General features: G+C 36.1%; 1 protein-coding gene across 1 annotated transcript; it reads left to right on the forward strand.

The window, feature by feature from the left end:
* The first annotated feature begins 40 nt into the window (after positions 1-40).
* LOC124162707 (putative ribosome-binding factor A, mitochondrial) lies at positions 41-20314 on the forward strand. The gene is made up of 7 exons (XM_046539319.1): positions 41-498; positions 647-833; positions 917-1085; positions 3515-3654; positions 3743-3841; positions 15984-16113; positions 19797-20314. Exons 1-7 carry the CDS (start codon positions 380-382, stop codon positions 20078-20080), a joined length of 1128 nt encoding a protein of 375 aa, XP_046395275.1. The 5' UTR covers positions 41-379; the 3' UTR covers positions 20081-20314.
* Positions 20315-21312: the final 998 nt, after the last annotated feature.

Consider the following 21312-nt stretch of genomic DNA (forward strand, 5'->3'; position numbering starts at 1 on the left):
GGGGGAGTGTATTGTCGGCTGTGTCCAGTTGTGTACGAAGAGACACCACGAAAGCAATGTACTTGTAAAAGTTGCTTATAAACGTAAAGAAATTTAAAGTTCATAATGTTGTAGAAAGTATATACTTGATCGTAAAAATTTTTCGTGGGTTTATGTATGCTAGATGATGTGAATAAGTGAATTCGAGTTCTACGTGGAATTTTTTTAAACACTTGGATTTATTGTGCCCTTGCAGTCTGTATTTGCCTCAGTGTTGTTACACTACGGTGTAGCCAATTTAGGGATAAGTTGAGCATAGCTAATGCAAATTACCATGAACTTGACTTCGTTTAAAATATTCTAGTCTTTAGCGGTCTTGGTTATTGCCACTCACCGAATTATGAATAAATTCGTCTTATTATATCGGTCCTTTTCCATGGGCTACGTTGCTCATGGAAAGTCGTATGTGAAAGAAGCGCGTGTCATGAACAGGTTTATCGGGGCTCAATCTAAGAGAAGGTTTGTTCTAAGCTATTGATTTAATTAAAGTTGTTTTACTTCGTAGGTTATGACATTTGCCTTCGATGAGTGAAATGTTTGTGTTGCATCATAGAAACCCGCGAAAAATTTTTACCTGAAAATCTTTCCATCCTATCCAAATGAGTAGGTCTTGGTATCCTGCTAAGGATGTTTCTGCTGCATCCTTGCCGCACATTATCCAACCGAAGAGGGGTGAAAGAGATTCTCGCCGAATGGCGGTTTTAAATAAGCTTTTCATGAAATACATCAGTGACCTCATGACAACAGGAGAGCTCACACCTGAAACAACAACTATGGGGATCGAAATTTCAAAGGTACTAAATAAGCCTGAGCAAATGTGAAAGCTTGTGAATTCACGGAATTCATGACATATGTTGCTATTTTGCTCTTTGCCCAGGTGAAGATATCCCAAGATTTTTCTGCCTTGAAAGTATATTGGGTGGCTAAAGGAACCAGTACTGATGAAAATATTGAAAATCTTTTGTTTAGCAACGCGAAGAAACTGCGTCATGAACTGACACAACTGCGAGTAATTGGGAATGTTCCCACCATAGTGTTTGTGAAAGGTCAGTGTATAAAGAGTTAGAAATAAAATATGCCAAGCCCAACTCTAGTATACTTCCAATTTATATTCAATGCCTAGAATATTTGGAATACTGTTCTCGGTCTAGTTAGTCATTTAAAATAAAATGGAGCTCATATTTTTTTACAAACTAGGAATTTTCTAAAAAAAATAACTTGACCAATCTAAGAACATGACTTGAAGCTCACGGCTTCTACAAAACATATTCAAGATAGCATTAGCGGGCAATTTCTGTTGCAGTGGCATTTGAAGAGCCTTCAATGCTTTTTTCGGTAACCATTACTGCGAAAACTTAATGTTCAAGTTATTTAAGATGCTGAAGTGTCTCAACAATTAGTTTGTGAATGATGTAAAAATTTTCGTTCCACTTACAGGCTTCATTTTACTTGTTAGGCATTTTTAAGTTTTAGCCATTGTTTTTTGAATCAATGTTGAATTTTACTGTTTATTTATGCCGCTCTAATGAAAGCTTCTCGGATTTCAGAGTTTTTGCAAATTGACTGAAGTTACTGTGTCTGCTATACATATCCTCAGTAATAGTTTCTCCCTTGAAACTTATCTTTATCTATGCTTGCTTATACACTCACGCCCTATAAATGGGCGAAAACTAGCCAGATACAACATTTTATTTGGACTGCACTGCCTTGGCCTTAATGAGGGAAACTAAGCTCCACTTAACTCCAATGCCATTCCCCTGGCTACTCGATCACTACCAGGATCCTGGCTAGATCAGTGTCATGACGCCACTGGTTCTCCCTTGTCCAATTCTCGTGCTGTTTCGTCACAGAGGTCCAGCAGAATTTAGACATCTCCACTCCCTCATCCATTTGAGCTGCATTTTCCTTGCTGCACAAATGCAGTTCCATGTACCGTCAAAGTGGGTGACTTGGGACAGTGTTAGCATTCAAAACTCATATTTTTCTCTCCAATTTCATTTAAATTTTTTGAAATCAGTATTGAAGTGCAAGTGTCAGGAATAATATACAAACAAAATAAATTTTATTGGGTAGTTATTTGCAGATTTATTAACTAATTAGAACTGTCCCAAGTCACACCTCATAATGGGGTGTCTTGGGACACCCCCTGTAAATCATGTTAAATCCAAGTATGCAGTCCATACGGGTGAATTGGGTCTCTAATTTGTTTATTTTTTTAAATAAATGATTTATCAGATAGATATAAACAAAAAACTAAGTGACTATATGCCAATCATTTTAGATTTTAATCAATTTTTTCACTATAATTTTCAAAACTTCAAACATTAAAACATAAGTTTGTATTAAGAAATTTATTAATTGTATTAACTTTGGAAAATATGACCTTTAGCTTCCTGCATTTTACAATGTGCATCTCCCTACATTTTACTGTGTACAACTGATCCCCTCTATTCTTATTATGTACAATACATTTTGTTTTTTTGCGTCGTCAACCAGAATTGTCATCCATTATCACATTACTTTCATTGTTTCTTCATGTCTTCAATAAGAATGGTCACAATTTATTAGTCTCAACCAACAAAAGTTGAGTTGCATCTACCGGTTATTGTTTCCTCATTTACTTGTGTTCATTATGGAATTAAACATATCAGCTTTGGTGGCTAGTGCATTGCCTTGATTTTTAAAAATCATTCAATCGTTTAAAGGACCCTTAAAAACGGAAAATTTCCTGAATGTGCCATATGGATGTATTGCTGTAAATTAGGGAGAAGTATTTGGCATACCTAATTTCAGTATTTATGAAGCATGCACATAGTATACATTAATTTTTATCATAGTAGCTGCCATTGCAGTGCATGAACATTAATTTGTTCTACTGTGCTTGAAATATGTTGCCAGCAGAGATATGGGTGTACCCAGTGGGGGGCAGGAGGGGGTAGCTGCCCCCCTAGAAGCAAAAGTAAATTTCGTTCAAAACCAAATTTTCTGTAAATCCAAGAAAAGTGATATTATTATAAAGCATGTAATCAAAATAAAAACATTTTTTCTGAGCAATTAATTTTAAAAACTAATGAAGCACTTTTATAATTCTCTTGAAATCTGGATTTTATAACCTTTTCTGTGTTATGGAGTGAACGACCATGGCATGACCTCCAGTTTTGATCCTGGGTACGCCCTTGAGCAGAGAGTGAAAAATTTCGTGGTTAAAAAAGTAAAATAGCAATTCTTAAAAACTCAACTAGTCAGTGCACCTCTATGTTCATGGCAGTACTAAATCACCCATTACTCACGTTGGGGTTCTTTGTTATTTATTATGTTGATATCAAGAAGTGAATTATTTTGAAGCATGTTTGTGTATATGTAGTTCTTGGATGCAATTTTACTGTTAATATAACATTTCTTGCCCTATTTAATTATAATATTTTATGAATTTAAAAATGCTCTATGTCTCTGTTTTATTATCTTCATGTCTCAGACAAATCATTAAGCAAGGTTGCGGAGGTTGATGCTGTACTTGCGCGAGCTGATTTTGGTGAAGATTTTGTACCAACAGATCCTTCTTTTACATTGCTCTCCAATCTAACTTTATCAACTAAGTTACCTAAACATTTAGAGGTATGGGTCATCTTACGTTTTTAAATTTTATAAATCATATTTAATTTGAATGAAAATAATGTAAATTATTATTTATTTTTGGTTTTAGGAAAAAATACTCCAAGAAGACATTGCATTACTTGAGATACCTGTACCTTCCATGCAATCAGATGCCCTAGGTCTAGACCATGATAACATAATGCAAAAGGTATTCATGCCTGTTTATAATTAAATTATCTACTTTTATTTATTGGAAATTTGTTTAGCATTATTTAATGTTTTCTGCATTTTTTAAAATGACAAATTATAGAAATGTGATTATGTATATTTATAACTTAGTTGTAACACTCTCTTCATAATTATTTAATCTTTTATAAAGCTTAGATTATACCCATAGCCAGCATAACATTGTTAATGGAACCAAAATATACAGAAACCTTCTCTATAAAACAGAGAAAAGTTGTAAAGAAAGGGAAAATATTTCTGATTAAGGCTGTGGCAAGTAAGAGAAAATCTGGAGAAATCCAAGGGAAAGATTTCCTTAATACGACAGAAATCATTTCTCTAACAGTGAGGAGGAGGCTAGGTAGCAGGCATATGAAGGACCAACAGTGATTTTTTCAACTGAACTGAATGTATAATAAAGGGTGTCTGGAACCTCTCGCTGCATGTCAAAAAGTTCTCCCTTACTTTTATTAGTGAATCATTTGGATAGAGTTGGCCTTCTTTATCATAGCAAAAACTTTCTGTATTTCTTAGACTTGGCAGCAAAATTTTCTGTTCGGGCAATACTGTTTCTGCATCGCCAGCTACTTGAAGAGCAATTACTGACATTCATTTGACCAAGATTTCAGAAGGAATTTGCTTGTAAGCAGTGCACAAATCCGATATTGCTTCGTGTAATATTAAAAAAGTATTTGAGTCCACTTCTGGACAATTATGCTAAAAAAGAAACAGACGCTGTAAAAGGTCCTGCATTTAGGAAAATATCACTTTGTCAGAAGTATGTACCTATAATTTTTCCGTTAAAATGCGAAAAATGAGAGCCAAAATTAAATAAATAAGTTAAATTTTAGCATAATTACGAAAAGTGAACTAATTTTGACATAAATAGCGTCTGTTTCAAACGTTCTCCTTTCATTCCGATATGAATTTTGTTCTCAAAAAAGCGCACCAGCGGTGACAATTGGAACTAATACCAGACATAGTCATTCTGCCCGTTTACAGCTCACGTTGGACGGCCTTATGAATAAAGTAGGCTACGTTTCAACCCTCACTTTTTGAATTTTTTTTACATTCATTCTTGGCTATTAAATTTAACAAATGAATTTGATCATTCCACTGTCAAGGAAAGGGATTCCTCAAATTGGGATGTTTACACGAAAGAAATTCAGAAGACCGTAAAAAAATGATCTAACAAGGTACATCTGCAGCATCATTTAGAATTAATTTGTTGACACCTGCCTGCACCTTGCAAGGCAAAACCATTTGCCTATGTTCCTTCCCACAGTAAGGAGCTCCATTTAAGGCCCAGAGTTCCCCTTTGTTTTCAGCACGTCTGCAAAAAAAGTATGACAACAGCTTTGAAACCTAAAAGTGAGAAAAGAATGACACTTCCAATGTTGAGGAATAGGTTACATTATAAAATTACTGAAACGCAATTTTTCGTTGAACAGTCACCAAACTTAGGATGTACTACTTATTTCACATTCTAAACAAACCTAGGGGTGGGCAGAAGCTCTACGATGACAAATAAAAGATGACTTATATGGTACTTATCTTGATGCCGCATGGGTAAATTTTGCACTGCAGCAACCATCATAGACTACAAAGGATGATCGACAACAATGCAATATTTTGACATGGTGCATTGTGTTTAGGTTGAGTCAGGGCTTGATGATTGTATAAAATGATGGACAACAATTCTGTTTTATGACAAGGTATATGAGAATGTACCAACACCAATGAGTTCAACTTGTATGATGCTGCTAGAAAATAATTTAAAATATATTATTATTAGTGATGGGTCGATTCCAAAATTTTATCGATTCCGATCCCGATTCCGATTCTGACATTTCGATTCCGATTCTACCGATACCGATTCCATCGATTCTGATGCCATAGGCTCCAAGAAAAATATGACTAAATTCCAGGCAACAAGAAAACCACTTTAATAAATATCACTCTATAAAAGAGTCAGTAGATAAAAGCATCTTCCATATCATCACTATGTAATTAAAATATAATAGCTAAATTTCAAAACAGAAAATACCTGAAAAGTGGTGTTACATGATAGGTATTACTTTAGAATATTGGCACTCATAATATGTCGACCATATATATATATATGTATCCAAACTACAAGGGAGAGCCCTGAGTACAGAAATTTTCATAGCTGTAATAAAGATTACATACTACATATATGAATCATGTAATATTTGGCCCTTTCAAATTCTCAAGCAGAAAACCCAATTATTCTACATACTCAGCCAGCAGGTTTTGACATCTCCACGTTTCAGTATTACTGCCTGCAGAAAATTGCCTTTTGCTACTCACTTGTGTGATTGAGCAAGTACTTTCCTGCCAAAATTGCAAGATTATGGAGACTTTGGAATTTTTATTAAAAATTATATCAACGATTTTTTTGGATCTTGAATCTTCTTAGAATTCAAGTGGACGAAGCGAACGAACTAAAGAACTAAACTTTAGTTAGAAACTGTTGTCATCACCAACAAACCTACGCGGTTGCACCGGAGACATGGAGAAATTGGAACCTGAAAACCGCGGAAACCTACGTAGTCACAACTAAACTTTAGTTTTGTAGATCTAAAAAAATTCTATACTTCTCACGTCATTTAATCAACCTTAAAATCTCTTGCTTTTTTCAAGTTCAACAAAAAAACTAAACGCTACAAATTAATATCACATCGGACGGACGCAGTAATAAAAAAGGCTAAAAGAGCCTTGTGGTGTGAAAACTCCCCCTTCCGCGCGACTCACCTCGGCGAAGTTGGAAAGGGAAAAAGGGTATCGGTTGTTGCCTTTCACGGAAACAGTTCATTTTTCTCTCTCTTAAGCATGCTGAAATAATCTCTTCACTTTACTTCAATACCCAGGGCATATTTTTTATGCGTGGGATAGTTCCGAAAAATATCCAATCTTTACCCGGACGGCACAGAATCCTCCGTATCTAATTCGTATGCAGATAATATCCATTGACAAAAAGCGACGGAGCGGTAGTCAATGGATACTATCTGCATAAGAATTAGATACGGAGGATTCTGCGCCGTCTGGGTAGTATTTTCACTTGAGTAATGCGCTAATTGTTCAAGTCAATCTATACATAATCCTTTTTAACATCCTCAGTTTAGTGTTTTAAGTCAATGAAGACGATTATCCATGCTTTAAAATACGATTTTCAAGACTAATGTTTTTTTAAACTTGAGAAATCGGCCTCAGTTACCGAGCCTCAGAGTTCCGCGGCGTGTAGCTGAGCTTTGACGCGCGATTGAAAAATCGCTCTTGTTTCCTTCGTCGCAGACTTTTTTTTTCCAAGATTTTTAATTAGTACTCTTTAGAAATCTCTACTTTATATTGTGGTCAAATTTTCCGAGTTATATTTTTCGTAAACGAAAGATAATGTCTACTTTATGTCAAATTTCATGCGAAAAACGGGTCGGCCATTTTGCGTCGTAAAACCAGACAGATGAGAGCCAAAATCTTCAAAAGCCATTGAAAGTATAGGCAAAGCACCAGATCAAAGGAATGTTTCGTTTTTTATTGCATAAAACTCATACCAACGCAAAACCACATGGATAAATTCAAAGATTTTTTGAGGAAAAACGATATCTCGCGTGGCATTGAAAAATTGGTCATGTTTGGGCCGTTGTATCTCACTAAAGGTTCGTAATTATGTAAAATGGCATATAAATCTATATCTGGTAATGATTTATGATTATTTACGCTACGTTTCAAGCCTCTATCCCCAAAAAGGTCATTTTGGACTTTATTCCAGCTTTTTCCGATTTCGGACCAGTGTGCGCCGGGTAGGAAGACGATCGGCCGCCGCGGCTGGCGTAAAGATATTCGGCGCCCACGTCGACAACTATAGTGTATTCGGCAAGCTGAAACTACCAGGTCAAGGCATTGGAATGACTTATCGGCTTTAAAAACTGCATTATTACATGAGTTTCATGATAGCGCTTCCTTTCGGCAGATTGCTGGACCGACTAGCCTCGAAAGCTCTGTAACCTTAATTACTCGACTCGACATTCGTAATGCTACTCGAAACGCTCGAGTCGAGTACCAACTACTCGATCGACTTGAATTTTCGAGTACTCACACATCGCTAGAAGATATGTATTTTGTCATTACGATTACGTGGCGCGAAAATTCAAATGACTGTTGGAAACGCGGTCGTATATTTTGTTGTTTGAAGTACTGCTGGAATCGGAATCGGTTTTTCACCGTGGCAAGTATTCGTTTTCGATTCCGGTTCTTGGTCGAGAATCGAGGAATCGAAGAATCGAGGAATCGAACCGACCCATCACTAATTATTATAAAAACTACTAAAGAACATGTAAAGAAGTATTTTTACATGATATGTCATTCCAGTATATAATTTGGTAAATGCTAGTCAATACTGTGTGGTTACAGAGTCAAAACCTCCAGACTAATGTGCAAAGAATAACAATGAAAGATAAATATGTAAATGGTACTCACTTGAAACAGATCAAATTGCTACAATACTTGCCTATGTAAATTTCAAGGTGTAAAATACGGCTTTGATGGTACAGGATACTTTGTCAACTTTAATTGCCTCAATTGCTTTCACTCATACAGCAGGAGAGACTAGAAGAATGAAAAATATGTATGTATTCAAGTTTGCCACTCGCTGCTACAGGAGGGCATTTAAATTCTTACCCTATAATTTGTCTAGTGTAAGGGTTCAGTATATCGATAGCATCGGGGAAAGGCAGGATTAGTTTAAAGGAAAAACTCCATTACTCAAGCAGGTTTATTGGGCACATCCGCACTCTACAGCCGCCAAACACACTCTCCCGTGCTCTTCGTGGACGCCACTGCAAACGCCGTTCTCATAGCACGCATCTCCGCGTGATATCTCTATTTCCCCATTAGCGGCCACCCAAGAGGCTGCCTTCTGCTGATGCTGCACGGATCTCACGCCTAAGGCGAGTTGGAGTGGGGTGCGTGACAGGAAGGGTGATAAGACGAGAAGCAAACCGCCAATGCAGCGGCACGTGGGTGGTGGGTGGCGAGAGGTGGAAAAAGGGGGAAGCTAGAAAAGAGGTCGCGTCCCATCGTCGCGATACTTACACTAGCGATATATTCTCCCCATTTTTTCCCCTCCATTTATGTAAGGAATCTCTGCTGTGCTGGCTGGGCCCCTATACCTTATGAAATGTTCCACTGTGAATTTAATCGTGAAATTTGATTGTACAATTACCCTTCCCTGTCATAATGTTCTGACCAGTTTTTTCCCTGGGGGCATAAATATTTTTTAAGAATATTATAAATTTTTTTATCAACGACAAATTTAATTCAGGATCCTTCATTATGTGATTGTAAATTTCATGTAAGTCGAGCCCTGCTGGCTGTAAGTAATTTTATTGTGGAGACCAACAAGAGTGTCTGGGAAAGAAAGTAGCTTCATTTTTCAGTTATGGTAAATGCTGAAAAATTCTTCATTTTAGTCATTGCCACAAAAACAGTGGGAAACGTGTTAAGAAAATTTCTAAAATTTTCCTTTGGATGAGATACATATTTAGTTATAATTACATCAATAATATATTTATTTTTTAAATTATAGTTGGAGCACTCTTGAGCATAAATACTAGAGATGTGCGAATAGTGTCCGCGAATATCTCGAATACTAGAAGGTATTCGAGATCTCGAATAATTATGCTAAAGGTACAATCTCGAATACTTTGGATTTCGTGCCATACACTGTCGCACGCACGTCGTTGGTAGTTGACTCAGAAAAACGTAGAAAACTCTAGTCGTTTAGTGCATGCAGCACCATGTTAGGCAAGTTGACGAACTACATCAACTTCGTGGATTAGAGTGGTGAAAAGAGTTCTACTCGGGGAACCGAATATGATCGGGTGAAAAAATCCAAAAATCCCAGGTTTCTCACCAGGAGAACCTCAGTTCTGTGGGATAGTAACTACGTAGCACAATTCCCTAAATCCGCTACCCCCTCCTCCGTCCACTTTCGGATGTTTCCCTGAGGAACGAATTTGCACTTTATCGGCATTGCGATATGCGAGGCATGGGTTTACTATGGGTGGAGGCAGAAATCTAAGTCTCCATTGCATTTTTCCAACTATTTCCTTGCTTAAAATGCTTGCGTGCACATTACTAATATTTCAATCTGATAAAAGTGTAATACTAATTGCCGAAAGTCATTGTTAGACACCTTTTGGGCGAATGGGTGACTTGTACAGCAGTTGACCTCCAGAAACGGGGAACTTTGAAGCAGGTAAGCTGAAAAAGGTCAGCGGGGTAGAAAGGGGGAGACGTGAAAAAAGGTTTCTTTTGTTCTTGTGTAACTTGATATTTTCTTTTGAAGCTAATGTCTTCGTAATATGATCCAAGCGCGAGCTGGAATCTTATGTCTGATTTTGGATGAGAAGCTTAGAGTGGGGAAGGCAAGTGCTAAATGGAGGGGGATATCGGATCTTGGGAAATGCGCTAATGTTACTATCCCGCGGCATTGAGCTTCTCCCTAAGGTAGTTTCATCTCGTGGGGAGGATTCAAACTATGTGCCTGTCGTTATTAGCCATAAATGACATAGTATATATTTCGTCTCATATTGTCAAACGATGGATGCGGGAAAATAATATGAAAAAAATATTATTCGACACTAGTATTCAAGCTATGATTTACTATTCGATATTCGAGTTCAAGAATTCTGCTATTCGACCCATCTCTAGTTTTTAATGATTCTTTGTTTCAATGATGTTATTTTTAATTACGGTTTTTAATGATGTTATTGATGCAAATGATTTCATTAAATTTGAAATAAAAAGTTGATTTGAGTATTCGAGCGATAATTTACGTACTATTCGAATTCGATATTCGAGTTCGACTAATCTGCTATTCAACCCATCTCTAGTCCATACAATAATGGAGCTTGTTTATTGCTGAAATTTCTGGTGCTATTCCAATCAATATCAGCAGGTCTAGTGCTAGGTTGTTTGATCATAAAAAAATTAAATTTTCAAACCCAGTAATTGATAATCTTCACCAGAATGTTAAAAAATAGAGTTGTAAAATTTGTATGGAGAGACTGTTTCGCGGGATTCCCACCAGGTGAGCCGACGTTTCAATAGCTAACTCTGCCAGGGCATTGTGTGATGGCAGAGTTAGCCATCAGAACGTTGGCTCCTATAGAACAGCTCACCTGGTGGGAATCCCACGAAACATTCTTCTTCATTGTTTGCCAGGAAAACACCAAGGGCCGATTTCACCAACCTCTCTTTGATCGGCGATCAGTTGATCGGCATCAATTCCCTGATCCGAGATCAAGTCTCGCGTCCGTTTCACCAACGTCTGATCCTTGATCAACAATCAAAATCACTTGATCGGCAATCGCGTAGCATTATAATTCTCATAGATTTGTAAGTAGCTTTCCTATTGGCTGTCTACAGCGCATTACAACGGCATTTGTTATTACCTACGTGAAAACCGCGACTTTCGAGTTTAGAAAACAGCGAAAGCGAATAATTTCTCTGAGTTGGAGGAATCTCATCTCGTAGAAACTCATTCAAATATTATATGGAACAAAAGAACAGATTCTAATACATGCAATGAGAAGAAGAAAGCATGGAAAGCATAAGCGTAATATAATAAACTGAAAAATAGTGTACTAGCTTTGGAAAATAGAAAAATATAAATTGAGATAAAATAGGCTGCCCTAGCCAAAGTGAAGGAAAATAAATAAATAATATTTCTCAAATCCTAGGTTTTTTTATCCTATTAATGTCATCAAATCTAAATTCCAAGTTATACTATCTGTGAATTGAGGTAAAAAATTATTTCTGTAATTTATCTGCAGGTTTAAAATGCTATTGAATTTTTAAAATAGATGACATTTACCATTTAATTTTTTATGCTCAGGAAAAATGTAAAAATGAGAGAAAACCATTTACCATGAGGAACCATGATTTCATGGTTATCATGAAAGAAGAATTTATTTTTTTTTAAACTCATAAAAGTATGCCATTAATTAAGGCTAGTCAAACAGCTGCTCCTGTGGATACCTCTCCCATGAGTTGATGAAGATTCACATCGGCATCTTGAATGAGAACCTTTAATGAGTACCTTCTCTTTGAATATAATTGAAATTTTGCGTAAAACCCCAGTAGTCACAATGATGAGGAAATATGTATTTTTTTCATTCTTAGTCCAATGGAGAGGGAAGGAAACCTCTGTTTCAATACCCTAAAACTATGGGCATACCCAGCGAGGGGGCAGCTGCCCCCCCTTAGAAGCAAAAATCAAAAATGCCTTTTTGGAAAATAATATTTTTTCAAGCTAATAATTTTAAAAATTAATAAAGAGTTGTTACAGTTTCCTTAAAATGTTAATTTCATTCACCTTTTCCATGCTTAAATCTTACCTACAACTTGAACAACCATGGCTTGCCCCCCCCCCCCCCCCCCCCCATAGTTTTGATACTGGGTACATCCTTGCCCAAAACAACATTCAAATGGGTTTAGGCTTTGCTCATGAGCAAGGTTGTACTTCCTCTCTCCTCTGTTTACAGGGTGTAACAAGGAGGTATAGCCTGAAGGGATAACCGCCATAACCTTATAAATAATCATCTGGTATCTCTGCACTTTACACTTTAGCCCTCAAATGAAAAATTTTGAAAATAGTGCTATTGTGAACAGACCCAAGCCACCAAATTAGTCAATTATAGTGTAGGGGAGCAAACTGCCTGGACATTGATAGAAAATTAGGACTTCTTATTTCCAAATAATTCTCCAACATTTTTTCCTCCAGATGAAGTTGTTGGGATATGCATGCAGTCTATTGCCCCAATGATGCCTGGGAATCCAGCAATCCCAAAAAATTCTTCTTCCATTCTCACAAATTCCTTTCTTCCACTAGGAAATTGTATGAATTCTTGGTACAGCTTTGCTTTACAAAATGGGACCTTTAAATGCTTGATTTACTAACTCTAAGTAGTTCACCAATTACTATGTATCTGCAAAAACTTTTAAATCTCAGGAGCTTCATAGCTTCCTCTTACCTAATTACATAAATGTATATTGCAACTTGAGGCAGGTTAAATGACTGTCAGCTACATAAAATAAACCTCAATGTGAAAATAAAAAAAGTCAATTAATCTCATTCAGACCATAGTTTGTTAGGTTATTTACAATGCCCTGTAAAATATTTTAATGAGACACAATCAAGACTGCATTTTAAGATATACTGGAGCAATGCATTTAGAAATTTCAAAATTTATTTTCAACATAAATATCAAGAGTCAATTGGTAACCACTGCTATCATTGAATTATTCCCACCACCATTGAATTATGATGAAAAATAGATCTGAAGGATATTATATTGCCAAGAAGAATTTATAAATATGTATATAAAAGGTTGGTAAGAATTTCAATCGCCTAAATCAGGTCGATTGCTCCCTAGGGAACTACCAACTGACCTACCAGCTACATTTGGTATCTTATTATTGTTTAGTGAGAAGTCTATCGCAATACATAATTGCAATAATCTGTATTATTCATTTTAATAACTGTCTAGCTACTAGCTATGTGATGAGCTACACTTTTAGGTGTACATAATTATTTCCTACTCAACTACCTTTTCAACTAATTATTATCAACTCATACTAGCATTACAAAGGTCCTAGCATCAACAAATTCCAACAACAATTTTTTATTTTTATTTTATTCACTTGTATTTTATAATGATAACATGTTGGGATTGCAGACCAAATAAAGAAAGAGATTGCTCCACTTTCATGCTTTTATTTTAAAAGATAATCCTTAACTTAATTTCCGAACATGCATACAGAGGATGGTTATGATAGAATGATAACAATAATGACACAACAAAATAAACTAATCAAGTATATTTTATTATACTAACAAAGCTGTAGTATATATCAAGCTATAATTGATGTGTGAACAATGTAGCGTGTTAAAATTTATACTTCCCATATCTAAATTGTTGTGAACCATCACATGCTACAGTTAAACAACAGTTTTATATTAACACAATTCATGAATTTGCGCCCACGATCTTACCTCACATCACATACTGACACCTATTTATCACTTCCTTATACTAGGAGCGACAAAATCATCATGCCCAAGAACTCATGTAAAATAAATTGTGATATACATCCAACAGCAGTAGACATTACTCAAAAACAATTTAATGTCATTGATACATAATATACTTCATTTAAGATTATGGTTTAAAATCTCTAATTTGCATTCCAATATCTTATTAATACCACAGCTGCAAATGTAATGTATGCAATTAAATTGTCGACGCCATGATTTTACACCTTAATGTATTTATTACTATGCTGAGTATTCAATAGGTAGTTAAGAAAATTAATAGGATTCCTTCACTGGTTTATGATTAGCCATTTATCTAACTTTTACATAACATTGTGGGTTATGTGACCCCCTCACCTACATCACCTTCATGAAGTAAGATATTTTAAAGTGCACTACAATACATTAATCATCTTTAGGATACAATTAAAAAAACACTATTACCAGTTTGCTCCAAATCCTGTGCAGCAGTGTTATCTAAGTACATCACCTAGATGAATATGACTGACACCTGACCGTGTATAATGAGTAAGACTACATCGTTCATTACTTCTTATCTCTTGACCATTAATTAATAAAATCTACCCAGAATTTTAAGTATCACAATATAGTATAAACATACTGCAATACCATTATCTTCGGTTACCTTAAAAATCGTGAACTATTTTCATATTTGCCACAGTTAAAATAACCAGTAAAGGTTATATTAAGTTCACTAATTAAATTTCTAATTAACATGTGTCATCTCCAACATCACCGAAAGGCCAACATCGATCAAGCGAAGGTTAAGGTACACATAATTTTGAAATTACCTTTTCAATGGTTTTGATTTGTATGACCATTACACTTGATTTACATACATGAAACTAAAATTTAAAAGTGAACTCCTTATGTAAGCTGAGGTACCAAAATGCTTATCTTGAAATCGAGGTTAACTTATATACTTAAGTGGCAACTTGACGCGACTATTGTCATACACACAGTATAATTCTACATGCTATTTACTCTAACAGCAGCACTGATATTAATACTAGCTAATATAGTAAATTTCTTTCCTCAAGATAATATCCTTCAAACAAACAACTTGAAATTTAACGTTACAAACCTTCGCAACTACTGACCGATTGAACTACCATTTGATTCCATGCAAGTATACTTTATATTACATACTATTACCACACACATAGCAGTTATAATAAAACGTATGATGTAAATACAAAACCATCAACGAAACAAGAACAACAGTAGGAATATCTTCCAACAACATACCGGTGTCTTCATAAACAACGTCAAACTCAGCGTTTCGATATTCGTTACTCTCATGTTGAAACCCGCTAAATTTAAATACCGTGTGTTCAAGCCACTCAATTTAACTGCAGGCTTTCCGTTACGTAGAATCTCGGAGCTATTAAAAGCTGTTCCACGGGTGATATGGATGATTCCTTCTGTTTCCTTTGTCCTGTTATGAATACGCTCTAGGACGAAATCAACGGCAGGTTTGGATAATCTAAATTTCATTTTTAAACTCCTTATTCTTCGTATATATCATACGCATTTACTTCCAAGGACCTGTGGTGTGCACGTAAGTTGAAATAACCTATAATTATATCAAAATCCTCGTCAGATGATGACAATACGTCGGCCATCTTGGTTGATCATGGCTTGATCAAAGAAAATCCACGATCAACTTGATCAAGGATGTTGATCCCCGATTAGCGCTGATTGTCGTTGGTGAAACTCAATCAGCGTGATTTGAGATTATTTGTACGGTTGATCCAAGATCAAGCGTTGATCGGCGTTGGTGAAATCGGCCCCAAGTCTTATATTGTATGGAGAGTTTTGGTGAATTGTAGGTCCACCCTCACTTTATAGTGTGGTGTGGGGTACTGTGTTTATTCATTCAAGGATAAAGTTTAAGCTTCCTTCCAGTGGTAGTGAATAACTATTATAATGAATGCTGACTGATTTAGAGTTACTAAACATGCTTTTTTCCTTTTTTATGTTACAGATCAAATCATCAATGAAAAAGGCAAAAGCTCCTCATAGAAGTCAATTACTGGCTCAGTCTAGTGGTGAAGTTGAAATTGTAAAGGAGGAAACACTTCTCCCTAGCTTGAAATCAGAAGAGATTGAGGATGGTAAGATAAAAGATTTTGATGCAATTGTCAACCTGTTTGTTACAATACCATGTAGCCATAGGTACCATAACTAGTATTCCACTGTAGATACTTTTTAGACTAGAAGGTAGGTCATCTAATGGGATTTGTAAAGAATTGACTAAACGTTGCCTTTGAGGAAATTCGCATCGCAAAAATGTTCACATCAAAGTAAAGGAGCAGTGATGCCGGGAAATAGCGATAATATGAAGGATTCAACTTTCTCCTGGCGAATGGGTTTCCATCTGGGTTAAATCCTCCATGTCTATCCTTGCCAACGTTTCAATAAATGACTTAATCATCATCAGAGCTGTTGATGCCGAATCTCACATAGCCAGGTTTATATAGCGTGCCTCTCATGTGAGGTCGGTTCCTATTGGTGGATGCATTTTTACTTTTTCCCACCATATTTAGGATAGGGTTCTAGGTCCTCCCAGGTGGATTCCTTCATCTCCATTGCTCTCGAGTTGGATCTCAATTGCCTCCTTTGTGAGTTGGTCCCAATATCTTTTGGAATGGCCCAAAAGTGCTATTTCCTCCCATCGGATGCCATGGTCAAGGTTGATGGAATGATCTGCGACCGTCAATTTATTAAGTTGGCCTAGTCAGAGGTGTCACTGGTGCTCCTTTATCCTTGTTTCGTTGGCTTTAATTGTTTCTCTTATATGTATACCCCTCTATGCACTCACAAGGTATGTGGTATACTTTGGGTCCATTACAGGAATTAATTTACTCTTAAGTTTATTGGGTGGTAACTGAACATATGAAAATATCCATTAAAAAATGCATATAGTATGTATCCTTTCAAATGTGACCCTCTCTTATATGGAAGTGCCAAAATTTTGGTCCCTTTAGTTTTGATTATTGAGGCTATACTACATCAAGATTTCAAAATCAAGTTCAACTCTAAATATGTAAAATGTCCAATAGTTAACCTACTAGTGTATTTTCCAGTGACAAAAGTTGTTAAATAGTATCCTTCTATGAAATAATGGAGAAAGTATTTTGAATATTGCATTGAATTATTTTACTGATCGAAGCATAGTAGGCTTGTGTTCTAAGAAGGGGTCGAAGTGCTGGCTCCTTTACAGGTCATTCAAAAGACAGATATGCAGTAGTATCTGTTGTTTTAATCTCAGTCTGTCATGGTGTATTTCATTTTGCAACATAGTTAATATTTATGTGTTAAGCATGCGTTAACCGATATTTTATGCGGCAATATAATTGGTAACATATACTTTCAAAATGTTTTCTCAAAACAAAAATATTCTTCAACCAACTCCCCCAATGAAATCCCCCCAAAAAATACATCCATTTATTACATTGGGAAAGCACCAATCTAAATTTATGTGCTAACTGCCGATTATATTATTGGACATATATGTTTAATTGAGGAATAGGTTTATCAGTTTTGGTGAGGTCCTTCTTATCTTTGGCATTCAAATGGGGAACTGGGATCTCAAATAAACAGAAAAAGAATGTGATGGGTGAACAGGAGTTTCACCCAACATGCCCTAATTAATTGATGGCAGGCGGATGAATGCAGATGGGCTGCCGAAGCACAGGTGCACAAGCATTGATAGAAGAAGTGCAAAAGCACTTCACATGGCAGAAGTTCCTGCATATGTTAAGTACTACAAATATCACATCACCTAGAATGTGGTAGCCATGGCAATCAATGATGCTTCCTGCGCTCATTTCCCCTACTTCCCCTCTCTTGCCTCACTCACAACTGAAGTGCTGAGGTGGTGCCCCTCTCTTGCCGAGGTGACTCGAGAAGCACCGATTACGGAGCATCTCAGTATCCCTGAGGGCATTGCACAAGTTTGTGTGTAACTGGTACACCATTTTACATAATAAACATAATTTAAATTCCTAAGTATTCAACATAATATGAAAATTGACCTTCTCATTTATTTTCTCAATTATAGGTATGTACTCCTAAAATATAGGTACAGACATACTCTCAAATAAAACACTCTTCACCTGACAAACCACCAATGGAGGATAGGGAAATTAGAACCAAGGCATTATGGCATTTGCTAGAAATAACTAACATTCAGTCTTGCCTCTTAGGCTTCTTTCCCATGCAAGGATTTTTAAATATGGAGAAAGAAAATCATGCTGCCAATGTAGGGGAGACTAGGGAGGACTGGGACACATTTTGGAATACAATATTTGTGAAAATATTAGCGGCTTAAATCAATTTTTTTTGCAATCCTTAGTTGCCTTGACCCTTCTAAATTCCATAGAAAATTCCTCGAGAAATTATAATCGGTGAATACTGTGGAATTTAGCATTTACTGAACGTATGACATTAGTCCCAGTCCTCCCTCATCCCGGGAGGAATGGGACGGTTAAGTGGGAGGAATGGGGCACTAATTTGAATGTGCAAAAATAGCTATTAAAATAAGTGATTATTTAGAAATACATAAATGATAGATATTTTAGTTATTCCTGATCATATTTATACGATTTACGGTATCAGTAGTAGATGTAAACAAGGATTTCACTCTTCCAATGTCTTTAAACAATATTGGAGAATTCAGTTTCAGAACAATATCTTTTTTCTCTATGAAACTAATGTCCTCTTGTTGAGGGAGGAAAATTTTTAAATTGGCTCCCCTTTTTCGCATGAATTTAAATTATACCCATCATCATACCCATTACCGAAACCTTTCCCTGGGTAGTACAAAAGAGGAAAACCATTCCACATATCAGATTACTTTGAAAAATTACACTGTCCTAGTCCTGGGAAGCAAATGCTTTCACAGCATGTCTTGATAATGCAAATTTCGATGATTTCTTTACTCTTGCTACCTTTCTCACACTTTTGCCTTCTTCACAAACCATCTTCACTGCTTCCAGAATGGTACAATTTGGAACGGGTACCATATCTGGATTTTTTCACTATTACCATTCTGGATAACTTATTAGGCATAATTACCCAATAATAAAAATTAAAATCCCTTATAAAATAAAACTTAAAAAATTAATAGGGCTTGGAATGACTGGGACACTGTCCCATTCCTCCCACATATCTGATGTCCCAGACCTCCCTTAAGGGCAATTTTGTATTTCACATGTATTATTAGGTTAAAGAAAACAGCTAAATGTAATTAAAATTATCAGTTATAAACCAAAAGGCCATGCATTTTCATCAGTCCTTCCACCGAGAGGAAGTCATAATTAAAATAATAGAAATTTAAAGTAAACGCATCTCATGTAAGTTTCCAAAATTGGTGTGAAAACCAATATCCTCTTCTTAATTCAAATTCAGAGAAGTGAACTAGGAGCCATTTAAGGAGGAAATGCAGCTACTGCTTCTCATACATGTGGGAAAAGCAAGAGCTAAAAGATTTGAACCAAGAGAGAGAAATTTGAACCGTCCCATACCTCCCACTGTCCCATTCCTCCCTTGTTTCCCCTATGCCAAATCTGTTGTGAAAAAAGGCACTGAACATTACTCCCATTGGCATCGTTATGGGTTTGCATGCACTTGTAGATATGTAGTATCCTCTGAAATTCCCCAGGAGTTTCCAAAGTGCTAGCTTTGACACAACTTTTATTTAGAAATTTCTCATTTGGTATTGTGTGACTTTAATGGTTAATTCCCTTCACTGTAATTAGTAATCAGGCTTTATTTTAATTTTTCCCATTTTTAGGTTTGGAAACTGCAATTAATGTACCAAATGCAGATTTGAAGAAATTCTTTGCCAAAAGGATGGCGTTACAATCAAAGATTATGAGGAATCCTAAGAATTTTGAGCCTAGTAAAGAATTGCTGATGCATGAAGAAAGCTCAGTCAATGATGACGAAGATGATGACTTTGATGTGTTGGCTAATGATGTTCAAAGGGTGAAAGACTTAGAGATACAAGTTGATGACTTCACAGAGTTAGAAGAAGACTATAAGTCAATACTTTATGATGGTAGTAAAGAGAAATAAATCTAGTATACGTAGCTCTATAAATATTTACTGTGATATAGTTAATTTTTGAGAAATGGATATGTTTTGGCTTTTAAAGGGACAAATTTGTTTGCAAGCTCATATTGAACTGTTATATGGTCCTGTAGCCACTGTTGTATTCTGTGAATATAATGAGCCTGTTATTTCTTGATTATTCTGTTTTAAGTTGATGAACTTAATTCAAATAAATTTACTTGCATATTTATAAATTAATGATTTGTGTATTCTATTTAAATAAGCGTACAACATTTCCGTGAGAAAATAAATAGCATTGATATTATTATGGTATCCAGTTCTGATTTGCAGTAAAGGATATTAGCACCACAAGGAAACACTTGGCCTTCAAGCACTAAGGTAGCATGATGGCAGTGGATAAGGGTTGTGAGCATTGGTATCTGGGCTCTCATTGAGGTAGATGAAATGCAGGGGGCAAGTAAATGCCATTAAGGATAGACCAACTTTATGAGAGTGAGGAAGGGAATTTTCTGCTTTCTAATTTCCAATGTGTAGTGTCCCCAGCACAGCTCAAAACTTACAGTTAGAGAAGAAAGGAATGCTGGAAATTTTTATGCCTTCAATTCCCGGAAATGGCGTATGCCAACAATTATCTTGGATGACACATATTTGGCTTCCGTGATTGCTGTGATACTCAAAAGGCCACCACATGAAGATCAGAATTTGCACGAGTTTCTAGGGATGTGCGATTAGTACTTTCTATCTTGAGTTAAGTACATATCTAATCAAGTTGTTACTATTCACAAGTATTGACTCAAGTCGCATGAACAATTTCTGGATCATACAATATAATGATGCATGCACCAAAATACATATGTATGTATTCTCATTTTGCCAGTCCCCTAGTGCATTTCGTCTCTGAACACTTTGCTTAGCATTAGGGAAAAGATGATGAGGAACATTGATGGTGATTGTGTCAGGATTAGGAGATGAATGAAAATTATTGCCTCAAACTCTTCCAAGAGGATAAAGGAAATCAACCTCAATTAATTTGTCAACAGTTTAATTCAACCATGTGTCAAAACTCCCAGGAAGGATAGTGATGAAACATAAAAGATTTGATAATTTCAAATTTTCATGCAAAAAAAATTATTCAACATGTTCAGGCTGCAGGTTTTGACTTCTGCATGTCACAGTATTACCGTATTTCTGCCAATATAGTCCCCCCCTTAATTTTGAGGCTTCAGTTTTGGGAA

The sequence above is a fragment of the Ischnura elegans genome, chromosome 1 (genome assembly GCF_921293095.1).
Source record: "Ischnura elegans chromosome 1, ioIscEleg1.1, whole genome shotgun sequence".
NCBI lineage: Eukaryota > Metazoa > Arthropoda > Insecta > Odonata > Coenagrionidae > Ischnura > Ischnura elegans.